General features: G+C 39.4%; 1 protein-coding gene across 6 annotated transcripts; it reads right to left on the bottom strand.

Moving 5' to 3' along the window:
* Positions 1–769: 769 nt before the first annotated feature.
* Positions 770–24,843, bottom strand: LOC102050824 (solute carrier family 2, facilitated glucose transporter member 11-like). 6 transcript variants are annotated; one of them, XM_055696891.1, is made up of 13 exons: positions 14,801–15,848; positions 9,571–9,639; positions 7,527–7,625; positions 6,924–7,084; positions 5,180–5,304; positions 4,798–4,927; positions 4,074–4,222; positions 3,334–3,521; positions 3,076–3,186; positions 2,466–2,567; positions 2,226–2,301; positions 1,404–1,531; positions 770–1,067 (listed from the first exon to the last, which is right to left on the bottom strand). In XM_055696891.1, the coding sequence occupies exons 2-13, from the start codon at positions 9,592–9,594 to the stop codon at positions 861–863; spliced, it is 1,500 nt and encodes a 499-aa protein (XP_055552866.1). In that variant the 5' UTR covers positions 9,595–9,639; positions 14,801–15,848; the 3' UTR covers positions 770–860. The 6 variants fall into 6 exon arrangements, with proteins under 6 accessions (XP_055552866.1, XP_055552880.1, XP_055552857.1 ...); XM_027814011.2 differs by lacking the exons at positions 770–1,067; positions 1,404–1,531; positions 2,226–2,301; ... (5 more) ...; positions 5,180–5,304; positions 6,924–7,084 and adding exons at positions 15,857–15,932; positions 17,043–17,144; positions 17,220–17,330; ... (5 more) ...; positions 22,891–22,989; positions 24,613–24,843 and having other exon boundaries at positions 7,537–7,625; positions 14,801–14,928; XM_055696905.1 differs by lacking the exon at positions 3,076–3,186.
* Between the last annotated feature and the right edge of the window lie 1,729 nt (positions 24,844–26,572).

The following is a 26,572-nucleotide window of genomic DNA, read 5'->3' as shown; positions in this document are numbered from 1 at the left end:
TCCTTCTCCCTGCCTAGAGTTACTGGGATGTTCTCCACAGAGATTTCAATTACACCTCCAGAAGGATTGTCACACAGTACAATTTCATTTTCAATATTTTTTTCTGTTATCGTGACTGGAACCTTTTTTCCTAATTTACTGCACTAAGTTTTGAATCTGTATCTGCTTGGGTCATCTAAAACCACGTATCTAGCTTTTCCTATACTGGCCTGCTAGTTAAATATTTTTTACTTCTGTGTTTCCCCAACCTCATGAATGATGATCATTTAGCCTTCTAAATCCTTCTTTCCCTTGGTTTGTCTTCTTAAATTATTTTACTTGGTCCTTCTGTATGCCTTCTGATACTGTTGAGCTGTTTGTCAGCAGTTCCCTAATTATGAGGTGCTTAGAGCTACTGAAGTTTCATTCAGGAAAGCTCAATAACATACTCTTCAGGTATCTGTGGCATTGGGCAGGACTTGTGGGAGGAAGGGAGACCAAATGAGGCCCAGGGTCATAGGTCCAGGGCTGTGAGCAGAGCCTGTATGTGTGTTCTTCTAGCAGGATTTGAGCCCTATGGTCTGTTAACAAAATGTTATAAAACTTCGTAAGGTAGACTATCATAAAAGGGTTTTTTTTAATAGAAAAAACCTTTTTATATCCGGTAGATCTTAAAACTGAGTGGTGAAATTTCCTGTGACAATGTTTAGATATCATCAAGAAATAAAACTCTTGCATAATTAATTTCATATCTATATTAAAAAGAAAAAAAATAAAAGAGTACAACACAGAAGTTGCAGTCTGTTTTTAATGTTTTATTTTCAGTTCTATTGCAAAATTGTTTCCTGTCTTTTCTAAGAGATGCAAATTTCTCTGAACATTCAGAGTCTGGTGCAGAACAACTGTTCCTTAGGAAAGTTATTTTCAGTGACTGAGGTTTCTTTTTTTCCAAAGTTCAGCTTGTTGAACTCTGCTTTTATTTCCATGATTGACTTTCCTTTGGTCTCGGGGAGATACAGGTAGATGAAAATTGCTGATAAAGCAAGAATTCCCAAAAAGATAAGGAAGCAGAAGGGTCCCAGGTTATCCTGCAAACAGAAATGGGAGACACTGTAAGGAAAATAAGAATTCAGTTTCTATTTCCCTGCCCTTGGATGCAAGCCTATGCCTTAGTAATTAAAATTCAAAGGTGTGCTTAATACACAAATCAGGATGGGTATCAAACCAGGAGTTTCAACTGGCCACGTTTGACCTGAGTCTAATTGCTGCTTCTCTGACAGGCCTGCGGGATTCCTGTCCAGGTTTGGTATTTGGACAGAGCTCTAAGCTTTGCATGTCATCGCAATGTATTGCTATTATTTTGCTCCCGGCCAGCATTCAGAAGTGGAATAGTCTGGAGAGGGGATCCAGTTAGAGTCACTTACAACAATCAGTGGAAAAATCATCCCAAGTACAAACAGTCCCATCCAATTGATGCAGCCAACAATCAGAAAGGCTGATGGTCTGAATGACTGGCTGAAGATTTCAACCATGATTGATATAGTGGCTCCAGCTGAAAAAGAAAAGCAAAACACAAACCACATATACTTGTTTCCTTGCTCCTGCCAAGGATTCTCACAGTGGCAGTGGTAAGAAAATGATAGACAGGCAGGATAGGTGCCCTGTTGGGAGGTGGCCTCTGCTATGAGGGTGAAAGACCTTGGTTCCAGAAAGGGACTACAGCTGTTAATTTAGGTTTCCCTTGTACATACTGGAATCCTTTTTCTGGTGCCAGTGGATCTGTGCACTTCCATATTACACCGGTATCAGTGCAGTAATTTATAAATTTATAAATTTATAAAACAAGCTCCTCTTTTGGCTCCTGTGGTCAGGAGGTTGTATGTAGTTGTTGGTAGCATGTTGGTAGGCAAAAAGCTTAACTTGTTAAGTTAATGAAGACGATATACTATAATATACCTGGCGATGCTTAGAATCCTTAGCTGAGTATTTTAAGAATTGTTCCGGAATTTCTGTCTCAGACCTTCTGGAGAAGATGATACTGTATTTTAAATTATTTAAATCCTGTGATCAGCAATAAAATTCAAGGTGAATGTATCCTTTTCCTGCCCCACTTGTACATATCTGCCCTTCCCTCCTTAATTTCCAGAACTTTTTACTGTGGGGCTAGTTTGTTCTTCCTCTGCCAGATGTGTCACCAACCAATATGATACAGAATTTCCTCCCAACTTTGCCATTGATGTACTCACATGGTCCAATTCCATAGAAGATAACGAATAGGAAGATCAAGATAACGCTGAAGTAATTCATCCAGAAAAACTGATGCTAAAAGTGAGAAACCAGTGATATCAAACCATTAGATACATGACAGAATAGCAGAGCTCTGTATTTTCTGCTACTGACTTAAGCTTTTGTACATATCCATTGAGGCAAGACTGGAAGAGTGGGCTGATGCTGAGTAAGTAGCCAGAAGGCTGCTGCCTCTTTACCTGCAGTGACAGGGTCATGGTAAGGAGCGCTAGCACAGAACACATCAGCATGTATCCTCCCCATAGCAGCACCTTCCTCCCAAATCGCTCTATAAGGGTGCTCTGAAAAGCAGAAAACATGGGTCATAAATACCAGTTCTCAAATGAAATAATTCCTTCCTTCTTCATGTGTTCTTCACAGAAGACACATCTGAATAATAGCCAGAAATCAATGTCATTTGAGAATCACTTAATTTCTAATTAATTTGATTAGCCTGTTCAAAGCTAATTCATTGTTAATTAAACTGTGTTTATTAGTCAACCCTAGGCTGTTGTTAGAGAGTTCCCTTTCTTGTGTGCTGGTATATATCAAATTTTGTGCACATACTTACACACATCTAATCCAGAATATCAGAAAATGATTTTATAGAATAAAAAACAGTCTAAAGACATACAGTCATGCAAATAATTTGGGAAAAGAGCTGCTTTTTATTCTGCATCTGGTTTTGCAGAAGCAGGAAGATGTGTCTTAGGTTATGCAAATCTTCCCTGAGCCCAGTTATAAGTAAGGAAAAGTACAAAGTTGACCACATTAAATTTTTCCTTCAAACTCAAGTCTGAAAAGACTTACACACAATATAGAGGATAAGCATTCACACAACCCAACTCCCAGGGACACGTATGGAATAAGGTATTCTTCAAACTTGGCTGTGTGGAATACTTCAAAAGAATAGAAGTATATCTGAAAAACGCAGACAGGAAATGTACCTGTGAAAAAAATGTTGCAGTTGTGGTGCAATTCTAAGCTGGTATAGTAACATTGACTTAGAAGGATTTGTAACACTGCCTAGTGCTGTCCCTTGTTCTGGGAATAAAGAGAACACTCAACTGCATTGATTCCACAGAGCTGCAAGGTGGTCATGACAGTCACCAAAATGTAAAGTTGCCAGCGCAAAGATTGTGCTTTTATTACTTCGAGGACACGCAAGGTTTTTGTGCTTGTCATTGCAGCCTTCTCCTTCATAATGTCATCAATTTCTGCTTGATGGTCTCCTTCCCCCCAGAGCTTCCTGATGGCTGTTGGGGAGAAAGAAGGGAGTGGATTATTCTACTAGTATAGCTCCATCATGAGTGGTTACATTAAACCCTTTAGTCTGCCTGTCCATTGTGGTGTAGGTGGTGGTGTTGATGCTGTCTGCTTCTGCTATCTGGTTGCTTCAGCAGCAGTAGGCAAACAGGAGAATTTTGTCTCATATCTTTCTGATGTTGAGTTGACTTAATTGTAAGCAAAGTAAACATTTAAGTACATTTTTTTTAATAAAGAGAGAGCTGCCTAAACCATTTCCTTTAAAGAAATACAGTAGTGCCCACCAAAGTGGAAAATGTTAGACATACTAATATATATTTATCTTGTCTTAGCTGATTCAATTAGACCAAGTGAGGCCCTGGGTTAATACAGATGTATTGCCATAGGTACTACCTCAACTATTTTACTTAGAACTGCCTCTGCTCTTACTCCATGGCACTGCTCTGTGCTGTACAGCCCTGCCCTGCTTTCTTGTCTTATGCAAAGGCTGCCACTCTAACATGTCAGATGAGGTGAATAAGTGAGGAAAGTAGACACTCTACCTTTCCTGCAGGCTTCTTCATTACCCTTCTGTATGAGGAGGTAGGATGGTGAATCAGGGAAAAATGGGAGGGCAACCAGCTGAACCAATGCTGAAAGTCCACTAGATGCTAACAACCATGGCCACAAAGCTTCGCTTCCTAAAATCTCCCTGGAAAGGGTATGTGAAACAAAATTATTTATTATAATTGAATGAATGTTCAGAAAGTTATTCTGAGTGAGGAAGGTTGCTCAGATTCCATTCAAGGGTGTAGTGGGACAAAATCTGAACTGATAATTTGACAGATTTCAAAAATTTGGCTATTTTTATTTCCAACAATTTTAAAGGAATTATTTGGCATTTTGGAAAACTTTGTAAATATCATTATAATCCAATATAATGCCTAGAGAGCTGATAAGACTCATTTGACAACTGTTTGACCACAGGACTGAAATATCTTGCTAAGACTTTTCATGCAAGTGTAGATTTTGAAGAGTAAGCGCCTTAGTAGAAAGGGTGTGGAAATAAGAAATCAGATTATAAGTAATTGATTTTCTGTCTTCTATATTTAAAACTATATATTTGCCTCAATTATGATCAAAACTTTTCCTCTGGCATAAGCTAAGACTTGTTGTGGGGAAGATGAGAGTGTTTCTTAGTCACTGAGTAGGTGAAAAGGTAGTAGAAAGATTTCTACTATTTTTGGTGTAATAAATTTTTGGTGATAGAGAGATTGGAGAATTTACCGTAGTCCAATAACCTGTCCTGTGAGTTTTCCCAGTGTAAGAAAAATAGCGACTGTGGAGTTGGTAAATCCACGCAGCTTCTTGGGTGAAATCTCTCCTACATACTGAGGATGTATATTGAGAGAAAAACCTTTAACACAGAAGAAGATAAATGACTGTTAGAATATTTAGAAAAGCTTAACTTTCTGACTTCACCCTCTCTTACATTGTTTCCGTTCACTCTGGTATTTGGATTACAATTTCTTGCAAAAGGGGTTATGCCTTTCATTTTTATTAAGTGCCTAGTATATTTGCTTTAAAAATCATTCTCCAAGAATGGCAATACCTGTAAAGACAATCCTGAGACAGCAAGGATGATGCTTGCACTCCACAGAACACATACCTGTACCAATGCCATAGAGAAAGCGTCCAAACAGAATCATCTCAAAGGATTTGGCAGTTTTACTGAAAGCCATGAAAAGTGCAGCTACCAGCATGATCAGGTTGGTGCACATTTGGCACTTTTTTCTGGGGGAGGAAGGAAAAAAAAAAGCCCATGAGAGTTTACTGTGAAATGAGAATCTCTTTTACTCTTTTGACTAATTGTGCTGTGACAGGAAGCATGGTACAGCCATTCCTGCTGTTTTAAGGAATGGCTGAAATAATTTTGACTTTGGATAGTTAAAGTGATTCTTTAAAATTTCAGGATACTTTAGGTTTGAATTCATTAATATCTTTCAGCTTAGAATTTAAACAGTTGGAATACTGATGAACAGCATTTCCACAGTACAAGTGGGGAAGGAGAACAAAGAACTGGCCCAGCTTGTCACCAAGATTTTAAAATGGCTAGAACTCCTCATAAAATGTCAGAACTATTTCCCAGAAATGTTGCCCAGAAATAATCTGAGTCTGTGGTTCCCATTCTAGAATAGCTCATATTAAAGACACTCTTGGCTAAATGGGTGTGATCGGAGATGGTAGAAAGTTTTTAGAGGCATATCTCTAAAGACACTGTGTGAATCGTGGGCTGGTATGTTCACAACCCTGATGTCTCAGGCTCAAATCAAAGTCTTTTGCACTCAGTTGTTTTGCCGTGATGCCTGCTGGATAAGAGTCCTTTTGCACACATTAAGGATTCACAGAGATACTCTGTTTAGAAGACAGTGATTCAGTAATTAGGTTATCATGTGTTAAATAACCCATGGGAGAACTGCATGGTCTTGTTTCCAGTCTTGGGAGACCTTCTGAGTGTGGGATAAGGCAGTGTCCCACAAGAAATTTCTTGGGGGCACTTACCTGATAGGAAAGAACACAATTGCACGCAGGCTAAGGTGGTTTGTTGAGACCCATATGAGGGGCCTCTGGATCAGTGGGTTGTGGAGCAGATCTTTAAGTGGGTCACACCAAGTAGATATGTTTGCCAATTTCTCTGCAAATGAAATTAGTGGTGTTACACACAAGGCACTGAGAGCAGACCAGACTGGTGAGGAATCCTTTCTCCATCCAGTGGGAAAGATAGTTTGGAACTGACTTTCAGTAAAATGGATTGCCAAGAACAGAAATGTCTCCTGGAGAATTTGTTTTGGTGCTGCTTGTATCTTTACAGTGTAGTTACAGGCAATTTATTTTTTTCTGTTCTCTTCACATTTTTATTATATTAGATCTGAATATTTAATATAATGTCATCACCCCAAAATAAGTGTTTTTAAATGGAAATCTGGTTCTTCTTTGACACTTAAGGATATCTTCCACATAGTGTTTTCCAGGTGGTTAGAGTAATTGCATATAATGTGTTACAACACAAGACACACAGCTCCTTTTTGGGGGTTTATAAATCTTGGGAGATCTTTGTGAAAGTCGTAGGGGATCTTGAAGAGAACATAAGGCAGGTACAGTATCCTGCTGCTCCCAGAGGCACTAATCCAGTGATGTGATGTTGAATGCAGCCTTTACAGAAATACAGTTCACTGGGGAGGGCAGATAAACAAGATAGAAGACTGCTAGCTACTTGAAAGAGGTAGATGTTCTAGTAAACCGAATCAGTTGTCTTCAATTAGACTGCTTCAGCCAAAAAGAAGAAGTTTATTTGTTCACCTTGGTATTTCCCTGTACTTTCTGACTATTGAGCCGTTAGAGGAAACACTTACTTCCTGTATTTTGTAGTCAGGTAGCCACAGCAGAGGCTCCCCAGCAATCCTCCTATCCCATAAACAGACACAATGAAGGACCACAACAGCATAACTGTCTCGGGGTGGAGGGGAGAGCCATGTCGCTCTATCCAGGTTTCATTAATAAACTTCCTGATGTGCTGAAAAGTAAAATGAGATTTGACTGGACAGTGGGTGTAACATCCCTTCATATTATTTGGTCATTGTACTTCTGATCTAGCCTGTGGTTCTAATACTAGACTTATATTGAGACTGGCTTTCTTAGTAAGACAAGTTAGCTGAGATCATTGCAAAATCTTCATGTTTGTGTTGATGAGTAAGGTTCCTGAGAAGCATGCTAAAAGCACATTTTCTGCCTTCCTTTGGAGGCTTGTATACTACATGGTAAGAACTTACTTAAAACAGAAAATGCCATCCTGTTCTTTAAAGGAGAAAAAATTCTCTACACATTTGATATTACTGTTAGCCAAAGAAAAGGCATAGATGTATCAGTTGAATGCTCAGTAAATTTAAGATTTGTGGGAGAATGGAGAGCTCAGGCTCTCCGTTTTGTGTTTTCAACCGCAGAAAATGGCTGCTTACCACAGAAGGATAGTTGATGACAGAAATGTGGAATCCATATGGGAAACTACCACCAATTCCCAGCACAAAGATCATTTGAAATAGTCCCTGGAACTGAACCTGCAAAGCAAAAATAAGGTGCTCCATCAGCTTCTCATTAGTCTAGATTTGTGCAGGACCAGAGTCTTCATAGGCACACTTGTTCTTCCCCTTTATCCACTTCAAAATGTCTTGAATGTAAACATTTTTCCAAAATTCCTCTAACCTACTGCCAAAGTGCGGTCATCAACCACAATGCCATAGCAAGACTAAGTGCTAGTATAAGCATGATAATCCACCACTTTACTTGCAAGAAATAAAAGGAGTTTTGAAAGATGTTGCTGATAGTACAGCTCTCACTGTATGCCTGCGATGAGAGGTTGACTGGATAAAGGTGTCAGTCCTGGATGTGAGGAAGAGAGAATCAGTTTCCTTGTCTTCAGTCTCCAATGACGTATGTACATCAAACCATAACGCTATGCTACAAAAGTACAGCATTAAAAATCAATAACGTTTTATTGTACTCTCTGCTTTAATTTCTGACTATGTTGTATCTTTAAGCATAATAAAGAAAAGATCATTTTAGCATTCAGCTTTTTCAGAAAGGCAGGGACCACAAAGATAAGATAATATTTTGGAATAGACCCTATAATTGCATTCAAATAAAAATCTTGCTGACTTTGATTTGGAATTACATTTCTCCTTTCTCAAGATTTTATTTTTTCTACTTATTTAACCATGAAAGTCTGTATTTGCATATTGAAGGGCTTGGCATCTTCCAGGCTAGGGAGATATTGTCCATCTTTAATTTCCTTTGTCAAAGATTAAGGACTGAAATACACTGGCTACTTTGATGAATGAAATAATTTTAACTGTAAATAAGGAGAAAACATAACATGTAACTACTTGGACCTTTTTGAGGTATGTGATACCACTGGTCACCTGCCCTGTGTTAAAGTGCCTGCAAGGCTACATAGAGTTATTCTCAAGCAGCTCAGACTGTACCTAGCAAACCAAACCCAGCCCCATCTGGATCTGTGCAGGGTCCTTTGGGGTTCAGCTTCCTCTCCCTTTTTATTCAGCCTGTCACAGACCAGGACAGTACATCATCTCTGTAGAGACGACACTATGCTGTGTTCTTTTCATCTCACATGTGAACTTCATGAGCTCACAATAGTTTGGAGATCAGTGCCTGGATGAGGAGAAGCTGGTAGAAAATGCAATCAGGGAATGTGAATAATTCTGGACTGGGAGATACGTAGAACAACACTCCTTTTTATTGTTCTTAGGTCCATCTTTTGAGACCTTGTTACTTAATTAGTTCACAGCTGGATTTCCCAGGTTATCATGTGACAAGAGCCAAGCAGCTACAGTCCTTTAAAGGACATTTTCTTTAAAATTCTGTCCCAAATTCAATGCATTTGCTAATTGGCAAAAACATTCATACGAATTAAGAACTCACCCTCTCACTCTTCCTTTCTTCTTCCAATACAAATTAACAATTTTAATACTTAAAAAAAAGCAAAATAGATTTTTTCTGGCAGTTGAGGAATACTTATCACTTCTTCCCTGTTTAAGACTATGGAAACTCTTGATGGATGATGCTAATTATCTTTGGATGAAATAAGGACAGTAGTTTATTTTAAAGCTTATGTCATGATTTCTTAGCCTTTTCCAGTACAGTTAATCTATTACTTTGGGAAGTAATCAGAGTGCTTAATAATTAGTATTGTTGTCAGTAATTCAGAAGACAAAAGAAAAGTAGGTTTGGCAGTGGTGGAACTGCCAGGGCTTTTGTTAGTTTTCATTTTATCTTTATTTTATTTTATCTTATTGCATGGAAAAGACCATGGAACATGACTTTCCTGACCCCAAGCCCCATTGTTCTTGGTGATGTTTAAACACAGAAGAGAAGGTGGTCTCTGTACCAAGAGTTTACAATCTTTAAGGAGTCTGGATCTTTAGTATTATGTTTGCTTTGTCTTTCATAAGTCAAAGCCCTGAGAAAAAGTGACCAGCTACTCACCAGGTCAGAGAAGAAGGTAGCCATCTCCTATGAAAGAGCTGATCCCTGTTGCTTACTGGCTAGTACCTGCTAAAAGAACCAAGTGCTCGCATTATGCAATAGCACTGTAAGAGAACTAGTCCCATGTTATTGAAGTTAAATTTTACTTCAAAGGTTTTTGAGTTAATTACACATATTTCAGCTGTTGTACAAAGTTTAGAATTGTTGGATTAAATATTTCAACCACTGGTTATATCTAGCCCAAGTAAACAAGATGGTGTCCCCTACAGGGAACCTGTATACTTCACAAACTCTATCTTGTGCTGGGCGGATAGGGAACTGAGACATCAATTTTAAACAGGATTTCAATAATCACAGCTTGCTTAGTTTTCAGTATAAGCTGAGAAACATAAAGACAAAGTTATCTGTTGGGAATCTTAGATGGGCTCGGACAGTGAACTATAGGACTTTGACATACAACAGGAAAGAGCTATTCTCTCTTCATGTGACAGCAACTGGAGCACATTGTAATTTAATCATTACTTAAAGGAATTGAAATGCCCCATCATTTTGGAGTGGGGTTCAGACTAAATGATTCTACAATGGCGCACCAGGCTTGACCAGCTAAATATTTAATAGTAGCTGATTTTCCTTTACTGGGAGCGAGAAATTCAATGACATGCACAGTTTTGTCTGGCATTAGTCAGTATATTTATTTCTGTGTCTGTGATGAAAAAAAGATTGCTTTGAAACTATTCTGTAACCTCCATAGCTGGATTGACTTTTTTCCTTCAGACAGGAAATTTTTGGGCTTTAAATTCATTTATTTCATAGTTAAGAGGGATTTGTATGTATTAGGTAGGTAAATGGCTTAGTTGTCATTTACACTTCAGTTAAAGATGAAGAAGATGAAGAAATCAAAAAGGGCTTATTGGAGGCAATCAGTTATATTTACTAGAAAATAACATCACATGCAAAGAATATTCAGAGATTCTCTAGCTAATATCTGAAACGTAGCATGTAGCACCACTCAGCAATTTCTCCCGTCTTTATGCAGTCCTCATCATGAAGTTGACTTTGTTGTTGATGTGTGCTGAGAGTTCATGGTGGGGTTTTTTCCAGATTAGGTTCTTCAGCAGATAAGCTGTTGTCAGAGCACAAATAATACTGTCCCTTTGATCCTAAGAATTTCCTTTTCTGTAAAGTCATACAAATTTGAAAAAATATAATGTGCCTCTGACAAAGGAAAGAAACACCATGTTAGTTGCTAGTATCTGCCTTGCTTAGGTGATATTGGGGGAAGACACAAGCAGGCAGTAATATGTAGCTACTAGTGTGGGGCATTCTTTCTCAAATGCAGCCTGTTGCACATATTTTCTTATGTTATACTTCATTCACTTCTACTTAGTATACTTTATACATATTGTAACTTTTACTCTTTGGTCCTGTACTTTGATTTAAGATTCCTACTTCTGGTGGGTCAAGAGTCTTCCTCCTGTAATGTCCTTAATGCAGAATGTCTTTTGCATTTATACTGCTTCTGTGCTGTTATTATTTACAGTGTGCTGAGGCTCCCTTTATTAGATGTGCAGTTTTATAATTAGTGTTAACAAGTAGTTAGCAGGTATCTTACAGATACCCTTTAGTCAAAATTGTGATCAGGATAGTAAATCTCAAAACATCAGGTGATTTAGTAATTTATCTAGCAATTTTACAGTCATGCATGACACATATGCAAAGCTGTGCTAAGCCTTCCTTAATATGGACCAACCAGACCAGATCTATGTTGTTTTGCAGTTTGCTGATCCAGTTTTTAAGTGTTTATATCTGCCTCAGTTAGAGTCAGTGTTTGAGGCATTTAACCTGTCAGCTGATGTCTCTGGAAGAAAAGGTAGATGTAGTGTTCCTGAAGCTTCTGAATAACTGTCCTCTTTCTCACTTCCCATATTTGAACCATACCTTTTTGCTGTTTTGTGCCTTGACCAGAATACAGCTCTTGCTCCACTGAGCACAGGCCAAGGATGACCTGTGCTCCAAATAGCTGTTCTGCTTTGTTGTCACATTGATGTTCCATAGGGCATCCACTTGCTTCCTGCTGCGGATCTTATGGGGAAGGCTTTCCTAATAATGTCTAATGAATAACTGAGATGATAGAGAAGTGCCTCACTGGAGAGTCACTCCAACAATGCTACACCATGCCACTCCGCTTATATTTCCAAAGACTTCAGGTCTTGTTGTAATGGAATGAAGGATGTTTTCAGAATGACTGTTTGGGAAAAGAGAATTCTATTTTGAAAAAAGTTGAGATTTCTTTTCTATATTGGTAGTTGTCTCCAAATGGCTGCTAGCTGTTAATAGCGTTATGTGTATATATAAAATTAATGAGCTTTTCTGACTTTAAGGACACTTTATGTTTTGTAGATTATCTTTTAGTTAGAAGTCTCAAGTATCCCTCAATACTAAAGACTGGAATATTGAAAAACACCAATCATGAAAGTCCATGCACACCAATAACCTTTTTTCTAGTCAGCTGTCCCTAAGGGAGATCCTGATGTTGGAAAAGAAACACTTGTGGAGGCCAGAAGTTTTATTACAAGGCAATCTGCCATTTTTATTATGTTTAACATTTCCAATTAAAAATAAGTAGCCGTTAAGGTGAACAAATGAATTCATATTTTGAATAACCTTATTTGAGATGAAGTAAATATGCCAGTCAAAGCAATATCAGAGATAAAACCACTTATTTTACAGTGCAAGTCTAGAGTTTGGATTGTAATTTGTAATGGTGTACTCCACTGTGAGCCTTAACTTGTTCTTCCTAATAGTATTCCTTTGCTACTAGGACTGTGTGAGCCTCTCATTAGAAGATGAAAACATGCAGAATAATAGTTGCTTTCTAAAGAAAAAGTAAGTCCCATGAATTTTCATATTTGAAAAAAAGTTTCTGGTGAAATGAATTCCTGTGGTACTTCACAAGGTCACACTATCCTATAAGGCTCACAAACTCTTTTTACCTTTAACTATGTATAGCAGGAAGAAGAATTAGGAACTTGATATCAGATTGCCTTGAAGATCATTCACAGTTTGAAAGCCTGCAGTATGTGAACACAAGTGCAGATGTTGATTATAGATCAGTGTAGAAAATTATGTTGCACCCATTCCTGCAACGGAGATCATTGGGAATAGTATATCACAATAAATCTGGAAATTAGAAAACTTGCACACGATATGTTTTAACATATTCTCTCACTTTGTTTCCTTATCTTTGTGTACACTACATGCTTGTAAAAATTGGCAAAAATGCTACAAAACCCTGTGTATTAAACCATAAATTGTTTTTGGAAATGCTTAAATGAATGCCTCAGAAGTTCCTTATGTTAGAATTACATTTCTGTAAATCTTATCTAGCTGTATGAGTCTGACAAAATATTAAAGGCATAAAATATTTACAGTCATCTCTACAGCGGTCAATCAGTATCTACACTTGCAGTGAACAAAACTGAAGAGTCTGTACTGATTGCACATCCTTGAAATATGAGTATGTGTGATCACTTCTTAGTCATGATAGAGAAATACACCCTAGGCAGGAGCCCTGCATGCATGCGAGAGGTGGAGGACATGACTGAGCTTTTGCTGACAGTCTGCTGTACATACAGCCAGGTACTGTACAGATGCTTTTTGAAGAAACTGTAAAGCAACAGCTATTCTGTTACAGCCAGGAATTCCAGTCCAAGGTGGTTCTTCTGGAGTAAATTGAGTCCAGGTAGCTGAAAGTCACACAAAGGGAAGTAGCAGCTAAACTGTTATGGGCTCCACAGCCCATAAGATATCTGTGGCAACTCCGATCCTGGAAGAGGAGTTACAGATTCCAGATGATGACAGTGATGGGCAAGACAGCACAGAGTATCTAAAATAACTCTAGGTGCTTGTGTTTTATGGTGACTGGATTCTACCCATGAATCCTTTGACTATATTGCCACTGAAAGGCACTATTCCTTGAGAAGAGTTGTATAGGAACTTTTCCCCCATACTTTTTCATTAACAAGCCTGAGTTTAGGACGAAATGGCTGAATTTTTTAGCAAAAAAATTAAATTTAAGTCAAAGCAAGGATGGCTGCTGACTTGGAAAATTTCAGTCCAAAAGGACTGAAGTCTGTCAAACTAGATACAACACAAGGACAACATGGCATTATGCATGGGAACCTGGCAAGGTCTGATTATTCAGTTGAGTCTAGAGAAACAAAGAATTTCTCTCCTATTCCACTAAATTTTTTCTTTAATCCGTTATGCATTGAACCCTAGCCAGAGATAGCAAGCCAAGCACTTCACTATTCCCATTTCAGGGTTGTAAAAACACACTCAGAAATCAGAGAGAGAGGACATCACAGATCTTCCTTTTCTCTGTGGTCAGCAGAGTGTTTAAAAATTCTGCATGTAGTTTCAGTGTGTATTAATTGCTCTGTTAAGAAGAGATTTACGTATCAGCAAGTTAAGCCAAGATGCTCATGATTCATAGAATCGTTTAGGTTGGAAAAGACCACAGGAGTCTATCCTGTTAATACCAGCCCTCATCCCTTTTCTAAGCTGCCCAGAGCGGAGTGATTGAGAAAGGTGCTGGTTTGGCAACATGGGAACCTTGTAAGTGACAGATATGAAAGCTGACAGTCCATTTGGACCAACTTGCTAGTCAGAGAACGACAGTCTTTTTTTTCCTTCCTTTCAGTAAAGCCTGACTCCCCCTAGCGACCGGTCAAAGCCTGGTGCAGAAGTTGTAATCCTCTGTGACACGATTTTGAGTTGGAATACGTTTCTTTTTAAAGTTTAGCTTATTGAATTCTTCTGTGATTTCCATGATTGATTTCCCTTTTGTTTCTGGAAGGAACAGGTGGATAATTATCCCTGAGGTGAAAAGTACCCCCATAAAGATGAGGAAGCAGAAGTGCTTGAGTCTTTCCTGCAGGGAAGAGCAAAGTGAGAAAAAGAGCAAGATGAGCATGGTTTTTGTATTTGGGTCCCAAACTACTTTGAATTTGATAAGGACTTCTTTGTATTTTGACCTCTGACAATATTTCAGTCTGACTAAGTATCCTGGGCAAATCAGGGCCCTTCAATTGCAAAAGCGGACTTGGGAGAGCAGGTGCCAAGGCCACTCTAGACTGACATGGCATTGTAATCTCCAGCTGCTCTTCCTGCTCCCATAGTTGACTAGAGCTTAGACCCCCTGGAGATTGTTCCAGGGAAAATCACTTACCACAATGAATGGGAAGGTTGTTCCGATCACAAAGACACCCATCCAGTTGAGAACTGCGCCGATCACAAATGCAGGTGGTCTGCATGAAAGTTTGAAAATTTCAGCCCTAATGGAAACCGTGGCACCAGCTGAAAGGGAAGAAAAACAAGAGTTATTACATGTTGATGTGCTTGGTTTGAACATTTGGATTGAGTGTTACTGTTACACAGCCAGAAAATAGATGCTACTGTCATGGACTGGCATTCAAAACACTTGAGTATGTCACTTTTTTAGAAAACAAAATATTTGTGGCATCTTATAAATATTGGTTTATGAAACTGGTAAAATATTCAAATAAATTTATTGAGGAGATTCAAGAATTAAGTAGTTAACACTTGAGAAAGTCTGACATCTCATGAAAGAAGCTCTGCAACAGTGGAATAACAATTATTGTTACTAATAAGAATTCCCAGCATGATACTGGTAGATCACCAATGAATGATCTCCCAGATTCACTTCCCAGGCATTTCAGTTATGTTTTGAAGTCACAGAATTTCAACAGCTTGGGGTTAGGAAAATAATTCAACCCTGCCATATGGGAAGGCAAGTATTTAAAAAAATGAATAAGCTTTAAAAAAAAATCTTTTAAGAGGAACAGGTAGTATATGTTAGGAAAAGATTTACTCCAAAGCAGGTCTTTTTCACTGCTGTCTATGTGGGACAAAATGTAACATTATACAACACTGAATTTAAAAGAACTCTTGCTTTTCTTCTTCTCTATCAGTTTTATTAGTATTTTAAAAAAATCTTTTAGCCATCTGCTTTTACTCTATTTTTGCTGTATTTTTCCAGTGAGTACTTTTTGCTGTGTTCCTTTCCTCTTGTTAGCAAAACCCAGTCCTGCTGGCATTGAAGTTTATGGCCAATGATTGGACTCACAGTGTTTAAATGACTACAAGATTAGATTAAATTAATTTACTTATGCTAAATATTATGCAATATTATGCAGTATTTTCCTAGCCATATTAATAAGCTTACATGACTCGATTCCTTTATTTCTTTTGAGTGAGCACTTACCTGGCCCAACTCCAAAGACAACTGTAAACAAGATAATTAGACAAAGGCTGCAGTATGGCATCCAGAAATAAAAGTCCTGGGGAAAAACAAAACCCATAAAAAACTTCTGGGTGAACCTGTTCATAACAGTAGGTGAGAAATACTGCTTGTTTTCCAACACTGTCACCTCAAGAAAAAATGTAGCATGTAGGAACTGGCAGAGAAATGTGTGTGCTTTTTCCTGTGGATGGAGCAGTGAGGTGTTTCTTGGATGAGCAGAGAAGCAGGTTTGCTAGCATAAGGCAGCTGTCAAGCTTCGAAGTCTTCAAGTAAAGGAAGTCTGAATGATACTTTTCCACCCTGTTCTCCTTTCTTCTTGACCCCACGGTGCTTCCCCCAGCCCTTAGAAATATGGAGAGGCCAAATCATATCTTTCTTCATTTCTGTTAAGTGATAGGTTCAATAACTGGTACTGAAAAGGAACTTACCTGGATCTCAGTCAACAAAATATGAGACCCAATGCTTTGGGGAAAAGTTTTCTCTCTTCTGTTTGAGATCTTCATGAATGGAACAAAAATGGAAGTCTGCTGCCACCTTGCTTCAAGTCTAATTTTACAGCAGCATCTATAGAGTAGCTCTTGGATGAATACTGCTAACCCAAGAGACTTGCTTCTGAAGAAGCTACAGCAATGACACAGCGCTTACAGAGGTGAAATGGTCTCCAGTCTGTGAACACCTATGTGCATTCCCAGTATCTTCTGCAGCAAAGTTAAATTTTAAATTAACTGATGCAAGGAGTCTGGGGTTTTGTTGTTACTTGTTAAAAACTGCATGAATAGAAAGGGCCATTTCCCTAGGACTGTCTTTTGATCTATGCTGGCCAGTGTTTGGTGCTTGCAGTCTGATGAAATGAGATGAAATCGTGCTAGTCTCCCAGTGTTTTACATGCTCCTTGCTGAGCTCATGGGATCACATTGAAAGGAAGGTAGGAATACAAGAGAGTACTTGCTGAGAGAGGGTTTAATCCTGTGGATAGACAAGCTCGACCTTTAGGATATTCCCCTCCTAGAGGGTAAGCTGTTAACACAGAAGTTATTTTGGTACTTCTAAGCCTCACGTTCCTTTCTCAGTAGCATGGTCATGCCTGCTGAGCAGAGGTTAAAAATAGAATAGATGGAGAAATCTGCCATGAGAAGAGTTTCCTTACCTGTAGGGAGAGAGTCACGGTGATACCAGCTAGCAGTGAACCCATGATCAAATAGCCTCCTCTCAGGAGCACTTTCCTGCCCAGTCTCTCAATGATGGAGCTCTGAAGGACAATACAACCTTTTTATCAATGCCAGAAGAGCAAATTGTGACCCATTCCCATAGTGAAATGACTTACACAGACTACACTAGCTAAGAGTTCAGAGAGTCCAACGGAGAGGGTCATATAGGAAATCATTCTTTCATCAAAGCCAGCTGCCTGGAGGACTTCAAAAGTATAAAAATAAATCTGGAAAAAAAACCCCATAAAACAGTAAGAGAAGAAAGTAATTGATTTATTACCCATACCTGTGTGACACTGCCCTAGATAGGAGCTGCTAACCAAGGAGCATACAGCTCAACATTGGAGTGAGCTAGAATTCTGCACTCTTTTTGGTAGTATTCAGTTTACTGGCAGACAAAAGCATTGTAAAATGTAATCAATTAATTAATTAGATAAAAGATAAAATGCTGTGTTAAAGGACCTCCAGCTGCTGCAATGTAATTAAGTTTGCAGAGTCCTGATTTAGGTGCTTTCAGAAACAGCTAGGTATATCATCTATTCTGGAGCCCATCCAAAAACATCATTGTAGAATATTCTCAAGAAAAAAGAGCATGGGTTATGGAGTTGTGAGAAAGTAAAACAAGCATCTTTTCAAGTATCTCTGCTACTGTTTGGAGATATGCTGAGATGATAAAGACTCCAGTTTAAGCTGTGTTAGCCTTAGCTGTGTATTTCTTTTACAGATGTTGCTACATTGTCATGTTAGAGGTAGATGAATCATGGAGGCAGTTGCAAAGCCGTGGCTTCAAAACAATCCCAGAAAAGTGCTGCTGTAAGGAAGAGGGGGAGAACTGCAGAAGCTGCCAGAACAGTGAGCGTGATTGTTGATTAGCTTTAAAGGCAGAATGAGCATACTGCTGTCCCAGCATCTTAGGATGCTAAGAGCTGGGGAGCAAATAGCTGCAGTTGCAGAGAGCAGTAACATAGAGCTACACTGAGGATTTTGCCAATATAAAGTGGGCTTATTTATGTTAGGCTCTGGAGCCTTCTAACAGCTTCCAAAAATGGCTGTTAAATAAGCCTAACTACTGAGGAAGTACCACAAGTACCAAGAGCTGGGCAGAGAGATGTCACATAAAGGGCCTGGCCAACCTTTGCAGGCTGCTGCTGCCCTGTAGGAGGGGTGGCAGACAGCAACTTGTGGCCTAAGAAGCCTGAGAAAAATGGATGGAGCTCCTTGGAGCCGTGATGTCTCCTTCAAGGTTGTCAATAAGTGTTTTGAGACTTTAAAGGGGAAATACACTCAACTGCATTGATGCCACATAGCTGAACTGTGGCGGTCAGAATAACTATCATGTACAGCTGCCAACGGAAAGCTCGTTCTTTCATTAGCTCCAGGACACTCAAGATCTTGGTGTTTTTCATTGTTGCCTTCTCTTTCACGATGTCATCAGTCTCTGCTTGGTGATGGCCTTCACCCCAAAGCTGCCTTATGGCTGTGGAGGAGAAGGAGAGCGAGACCTGCCATGTTAATTTGTCTCTTTTGTTTGCTGTCTAAGGAGTTTGTTGAGTAGGTGGTGCCAGTGTCTGACAGTACAGCATGCATGGACTGTGGCTGTGGTGTGAGGCAGAGATGTCCTATAAAGTGTTACAGAACCCTGGTTGCCTCCTGCACAAAGGGACCTGTTGTGGCAGAGGGGTCTAGCGGGGTGTACAATGACTCCCTCCCTGCCCACGGGTCCATTTTTCTCCCTTCCTTATTCTTTCAGGGTATGAGCAGTGTAAACAGCCAACAAGCAGAGCTAAGGGGTGTCCTGTGGAGCCCTGCAGTGTAAACAGCCATTTATCATTTATCATCAGACTGACAGTGCAGGTGGTGTCAGCTGAATGTGAAAGGTTTTGTAATATAGAACGGTAGAGAGAAGTAGCTTCGTGTTCTATATGGGGACTACAACAAAAATATACTTAGTAGGTATTCACAGAGTCATCTTGGAAATAAGCAGGGAGAAACTTTGTCCTGTTCTTTTTCTTTCCATCTGGGAAGAGAAAATATCACAAAACAATTGAAAGTCAAGTGAGGAACAGGAACCTGGAGCCCTCAGTTACCTTTTTTGAAGCCTTCCTGATCTCCTTTATGCATGAGCAGATATGGTGGGGACTCAGGGAAGAAGGGCAGAGTGACCAGCTGGACCAGTGCTGGAAGTCCACAGGAGGCCATCAGCATGGGCCACAGGGACTGGCTGCCCAGCAGCTCCCTGGTGGGGATAAAATGTGTGTGTAGAATACAAGTTCATTGCATTGGGTTTGAGGAGAGAAAGGAATGGGTAGAAAAGCAGAGGAAGAGGCAAAATGTAGAGGGGATCCAGAAATTAACTGCATGGGAAATCAATTATAGTTTACCTTTGTCCTGAAATTTGCCCTATGGCTTTTCCCAGTGACCAAAAGAAAGAGGAAGTAGAGTTTGCAAATCCACGTAGCTTCCTAGGGGAAATTTCTCCAATGTATTGATGATGTAGAGGAGCACAAAGACCTTCAGGAGAGAAGACAATTATGGCAGAGAAGAAAGAAGACATTCATAACCATTGGAAATAAAATTGCCTGTAAATAATACAAGCATTACAGAATAGAGCTGCCTCATGCACCAAATTGTTTCTTATAACCTCAACCCACATGAGATTTTTCAGTACTGGATTTTCTAACCCTTTCTACAGAAGTATTTGGTCCTCTTTGTATAGTGCAGTTCCTTGATCTTAAGAAATGTAGTTTTCCCTTTGGGGTGTAGGTATAGCCTCATTATAGCATCTCTTTGAGCCTAAGCATATTTTAAAGGGCACAGAGTATGCAAGTGCTGAATAACTAAACACCCTGTGGTAATATGTAATATTCTTGTAGTTAACCCACATAATCTCAACCTTTTCTGACATAATGCTATAGAACAGCTGTATGGTAGATCCACAGCAGATTAAAATATACGGTGCTATATGCAATGTTGATTTGTACACGACTTAGGGGGAGACACAAGTATTTATTTTCCATTGTCCAGCAATAATTTTGATGTTTTCAGGCAGAGTTGATGTTTACAGATATATCCAAAGTACTTAATAACTCAAGCATGCTGAAAACTAGTGTGGGAACAAGAGCTTTTTCCTAATATGATGGTCACCCCCCCTTTTATCTGTTTTAAAAGCAAATGTTCTTCTCTTAACTGTATGTGATGGTCAAGCAATACATATATGCAATCTATTTAACAAAAATTAAGTCTTTGCATGAGGCATTGCACAGGTTCTAGACCATAGCAGGACCCCTGTGGATGAGTAGTTCTCAAAATCCAACTGTAGTTCTTCAATACAACTGTATGTCAGAGAAACAATGTACAAAATCTAGTTATTTGAAAAACAGACATTAATTTCTGATGAAATAAGTTAAAAATAGGCATCCCTGTGAATAACCAAACTGAATGGAAAAGCAAATTTTTGTGTAGGAGACAAATAGAAGACATACCGATACCAGCAAAGGATGTTTTTGCTGTGTGCGAACTACCGGCCAAGAGTGACTTTACTTGATTATGCCCAGCTCTTAGTACTAACCTGAAGGACTTAGCTGCTTTGAAGCAGGTTGAATACCCTTGTAGAACATTCCTGAAATATGTTCAGAGTCAAAAATAAATGGCTGTGGTCTTGAACAGCCTGATGCTCTGGAGCCTTATGAGAATATTAACTTTAAACCATATACCGTATAATTTCCAGTACTGTTAACCAAAATTAAGATAATATTATACATATTTTTCCATCAGGAAAAAACCTTGTTTCATACTGCATCAAAACATTCCTGGCATCTCTGAATATTTATACACTTGGCAAAGCTGAATTTCATTTGCTGTCAGCGAAATTAGTAGTAATTGTGATTTTTATTGCTAGGTGTTATAGAATATCTTCTGACAAGGGATCACTGACTTAAACATTTTATTTTCTTAGTGGAGGGTTATTATTTACTTTGAATAATGATGTAAAATTTCGGGAGAGCTTGCTTACCTGTGGGAAAAAATCACTTACCTGCACTTATTCCACACATGAAGCGTCCAATTAGAATCATCTCAAAGGACTGGGCTATTTTACTGCAGCCCATGATAGATGCTGCCACTATCATGAGCAGATTGTTGCACAAGAGACATTTCTTTCTGTAAGTGCAAGAAAGTAAAAACAATTTTCATAAATCAGAAGGGAAATGGCACTTCAGCTCCTGGCATGCAGGATGTCTTGAATGAAACTGCCTTGCTAGTTTTGAGAAATTATAAATATGTGGTCCAGGACAAAATAAGCCTTCTACACTATTGGCACTGGATACTCTGGACTCACGGTGTGCCTTGGCACATCACTAGACCTGGGAGTTTGGGAATGCTTCTGGGTTTTGTAGCAGAGAAAAGTCCTGAAGCTTTTCTGCACTTGAAAATCCATCATGGAACGCATTGAGGTAACACTTCGGAACATTGCAATGCTGCTATATTTTGAGTAGCACTTCCAAGAAACCCATTTTGTCTTCAGCCAGGGGGCTGCCTTTTGTCCTTGCTGAGACAACCCAACCTGAGTAACTGTGTCTGGTGTGACAGGCTGGCAGCACAGTTGATTAGCCTTTGACACAGGACAAGGGCAAGAAGCAGCAAAATCTGTTGGCACCACTGCTAAGCTGGCTGCATTACAGCCATGACTAAGCATAAAAGTCTGTCTTACATTTAAAACTTCAACTGTCATTTCCTTAAGCTACGGTTCAGTTGACAAACTGTCTTTAAACATACATACTTGCCATACTTGACAGTCAGGTATCGACTTCCTGAAGAACCCAAGAGACCTCCTATACCAAAAATGGACACAGTTATGGACCATAGGAACAAGAGATTATCCTGGTGGATGGGGTAGCCATATCGCTCCAGCCAAGTTTCATTAATGAAAGCCTTAACATGCTGAAACAGAAAAAAATAATTTTCATTAACAATAACTGTGACCCCAGTGCATATACTTTATCGTATTTAAAACATAATTTTGTTGCTAAGCTAAAGTCACTATTTCATATAAACTCTGAAAGTGTGCATTAGCTACTAGACAGTGTAATAGAGTATGCTGTCTTAATTTTGCCATTAAAAGTTCATTCTTTGTTTTATTGTCCTTGAAATTTGAGGAACTGAGGCAGAGACTTGTACTGAAATACAGTGTGAACAGCCCTGTAAAGAGCTGCAAATGTATTATGGGTTTTCTCTCCCATACATGGCAATAATTCCAGGTTATACAGTGCCTGTTTAGTGCAGTTCCTAAATACTTTCTCACTCAGAACTCAGTGCTCTGAAACTAGAAAAGCCTGAAAATAACACTTCTCGCATAAGGTGCTCTCTACAAAATAATGTCTTCCCTCTAGACCCCAGTTATCTTGAATGGAAGTTTTATCTGTGATCAGTGGAGAGAAGCAGACGTTTTCCTCGAGGGTGGTTTATTTGAATTGTTCTGTTTGTCTGTGAAGATTATAAAAGTATCAAATGAAACCACTGAAGCAGGCACGTGCTGTAGGTTTATAGAGGACACAGGTGCCACCCCAGTCAGTGTGTGTCTTCTGAGGAACAAGTTGCGCATCTCTCTTTTCTTCTATTTTCAACACTTTGACATGTTCTGCTTTACATGATAGCATACCAATGGGAATGAATTTCGAGAGGAGCATAAGTGATTTAAACCCTCACTGACTGCCAGATAGGAGCATCCTCAAGCAGCAGTGTAGACTCCGTGCCACCATTAACCAGTGTGTCATGTGTGTGTCTGCTTACCCGAGACATGTAGGTGATCGTAGAAATTTGAAAGCCAATTTGGAATGTTCCACCGATCCCCAGGACAGCGATCATTTGAAAGAACCCCTGGTACTGTACCTGCAGAGGTAGAACAAAATATTCTTAAGCTTGTAGCCACATCAGGCTGCTCTTGCAATGTGCCTTTCGTTCTCCAGAAATATCTCATTCATTCAAGGTTTTTGCGGGTAAAGAGTGTTCCCTCTGCTTGCCCTGGTGTGAAGTGTACATCCTGCTGTGATTTCCCTACACCCAACTTAAGGAAATGCAGCCTTTAGCTATGGCCACTATTATATTTCCCACCCCTCCTCAATCATTAGTCAGCAGAGTAGCAATCTGAAGGTCATTCTACACTCCAGGACTAATACAAGTAAGAGTGCTTTTGAGGAGGGAAGTCTTATTTTCTTCTCTGCTATCTGGACAGTGGCCAGGCTACCTGCAGCTCAGACCTGTGCCCACAGTTAGTGACTGGGCCATCTGTACCCAGACCCTTCCTATCTTATCTGAGGGAGCAGCTGCTGTGCTAGCTAGCTTTCAGCCATTGAGTATTGGGCAGTGATCCCTCTACCCAGGATGTGTGGCTAGCTTTCAGCCATTGAGTATTGGGCAGTGATCCCTCTACCCAGGATTTGTGGCAAAGCCTCCTGAAATCACCCACAGCAGCAAAAAATTAAAAAAAGAAGCCTGAGATGGTGAAAAAATCCTATACTAGTGTTGTTTGTGGCATGTTTTTCTACTCAGGTTCCTGTCAGTATGCTAGCCCTTGGAAATCCACGGGTTTTTACCTAGATGGAGAGAAGGGAACAGCAAGGAAAGGTTTTGGGACAGAAGTTCCTTTCTCCAATGGTTCTGCTCAAACTGTGCTGTTGAAGGAAAGTGTCTTTTCTAGGTCTTTTACCATTATCAGTTCTGAACTCCTGCCCAACCTGTCTGTCTCAAGCAGCATGGTCATCTTAATTTTTTGGGAGCTTTGAGAACAGGCATCCTACTCTAATAATTTTTCTGGTTGATTACAGATCTGAAAATACACAACCAGCACTGCTTTTAGGTTTACTCTACAGCAGCCTTTGCAGCAGGGCATAGTGAATATGCCATGAATGAATGAAAAATTGACAGCCTTTCAGTGGTACCCTGCCATATTCCTCTTCCCTGCACAAGACGTTGTGCTCAGCAGGAGCTGAGAGCTTTTTCTCAGAGAGGCTTTGTCCTATTGGAGGTGACTCACTGATGTGTGAGGCAGTGCCTCTGGGTTCAAGACTCAGCCATAGCCAGGATATAAATGCTGCAGGCTCCTGCAAACATCCCTGTCAAGATGCCACAGCTGCCAACATGCAGTCCTGTTCCCTGCCTTTCAAAACCTCTGCCCACCATCTTTGCAATAAATAATTAATGATACATTTAACAAAACTCTTTTTTCAGTAGGTAAGCACAGCAAATTATGTTTGGAGGTAAGCAAATATTTTCCAATAAATGAAAACATTTAAGAAACATTAATGTATTGGTAAAAATATGACAAAGATGGATGGCAGAATGTATGTACTGCAAACATCTGTAATACCTCAAAATGGTAGGCAGAACTACTTCTAAGATGCTTTTAGTGAATAGGAGCCTTGCTGTTTTTACTGAGATACTGATTTTGTTTTCTTTGAAACACTAGTATTATGCAAAAATGTCACAGGTGTAAATACCCCACCAAGTACTTACCAGGTCTGATAGGAAGCCGGTCATCTTTGGCTAGGGGTTGGTTGTCCAGTGTGTGATGTGTCTTTGTCATAGAATCATAGAATCATTTAGGCTTTAAGATCAAGTCCAACCATAAACCTAGCACTGCCAAATCCACCAGTAAACCATGTCCCTAAGTGCCACATCTACACGTCTTTTAAATACCTTCAGGGATCACAGGCTTCTGTGTCTCTGGCTCCTGCCTGCTGGTATGGCAGTGGGCATTTGGCTTCAAAGACCAGAGTTAAATTTTTACTTTTTCTTCTTCGCTCACTTGTATTTACTTTGACTGGCCAAAGTTAACACTGATGGATTAAATATTTCAGGAAATAGTTGCAACTAGTCCAGTTTGCAGGGGGAAAGTTTCAAAGCAGAAGAAGTTGGCACCTGGGGCATAGTGAGGGCTTTGGAAAGGGAAAGGAGAACAGTTCAGGCAAAAAGATCTAAACAGTTTTCCAGGAACAGTAAAGTACTTTACTTCTATGATACAGACCGATGAGTATATCTGCCATAATCTGCACAAAGCAAAAAGCAGCTGGTACAAGGTTTAGGTACTGCTATTTATTGTTAAGTAAAGTATATGGAGTTCTGTTTCAGATTCATTGGCATAGTAAATATTGCTTATTAGATGAAACAGACAAATTTGAAAGCTGTATTCTGCTGTTCTGGCTTTATGTACCAATTAGAATGTACTGAGGAAGGGTATTTCTTGTGGTGTTTATGGGGATGTTTGTCAGCCAGCTGTGGTGAAAAGGCATGAGGTTTTTGGAATAGAGCATATGGTCCTGAAGGCTCTGCTTGAAACAGCTGGTAACCAAGACCCACTTACTCATGAGAGTAATCGAAGAAGGTAAATATTCCCTATTAAGTTAGGATGAGACAACTGGGATCTTAATCCCTCAGGTTTCAGCTTTGACACAGAACAACTCCAAAATTAGTGTTGCAGACATTGAAAAGTCACCTTTAGTTCCCAGAGGCTTCTCTCTTCTGAGGTTAAGTTCAAACTGTAGCTGTACATGGCTTCTGCTCGAGACAGCACTGGGAAGAAAGAGGTTTGCCTGGGGCTTTTGTGTGTGGTTGATGCCTTGTGATGTTCCTGCTTTCAAAGTCTTCTGCTTGCTTTTACTCATGCCAGGGGACTTTCCCCCATCCCCAAGGCTTGGGGTGGGGGCAGATGGGGTTGTACTGAAGTCCTCAGTAAATGCCCAGGCTCACCCCTGGGACTTGTACTTTCAGTTCATAAAACACAGAATGCAATTATTTACAGAGGGGTTTACTGCAAATACTGTGAGTCTAAAGAAATGAGAAAAAATACATGTTAATAATAAAACCTTGGTTACTTGTGTAATTCCAACTATTGCCTATATAACTGCATAGCAAATGCTGTTTATTCTGGCTTGCAGTAGCATTTAGAATGATTTGGCATTTTTCTAAGTATTTTCTCTTGAACACCAAAAATTGTAACATTTTAATTGTACAAAAATGCAAGTTGATTAGCTATTGACTACTTACTGTTTCAAAATGTTAATCTTTCCTTTTTATTACATATTTTTTCTAAAATTGTACTGAAGTGTAGGGGTGTTATGTCATAAGGATTCCTACACTCCTTGAAAATAATTACTGAGGCACTCAAAGAGCAGCTAATTCCACCAGCTCACAGTGAAATTTCTCTTACATTTTTGGGGATTTCTGGCGATTCTGAGTTGCACATGACTGTGTGGCATGGTACTGTTTCACCTTATCAGCAATTTTAGGAGGATTTTATCCTAGAAGTTTAACTCTTGTTTTTTGTCAAGTCAATGGAATTGATGGTTTCTGTTAAAAATTTCACCTATGTTCTAGAAAAAGCTCTGCTACACAATGAAAGTTGTGTATGGTTTCATGTTTATGGAATTATTACAGAGTTAAGGAGATTTGTTCTATATAGGGCTGTAAGAAATGC

This window comes from Falco cherrug, chromosome 1, assembly GCF_023634085.1.
Source record: "Falco cherrug isolate bFalChe1 chromosome 1, bFalChe1.pri, whole genome shotgun sequence".
NCBI lineage: Eukaryota > Metazoa > Chordata > Aves > Falconiformes > Falconidae > Falco > Falco cherrug.
This window is presented reverse-complemented; position numbering and strand designations above follow the sequence as displayed.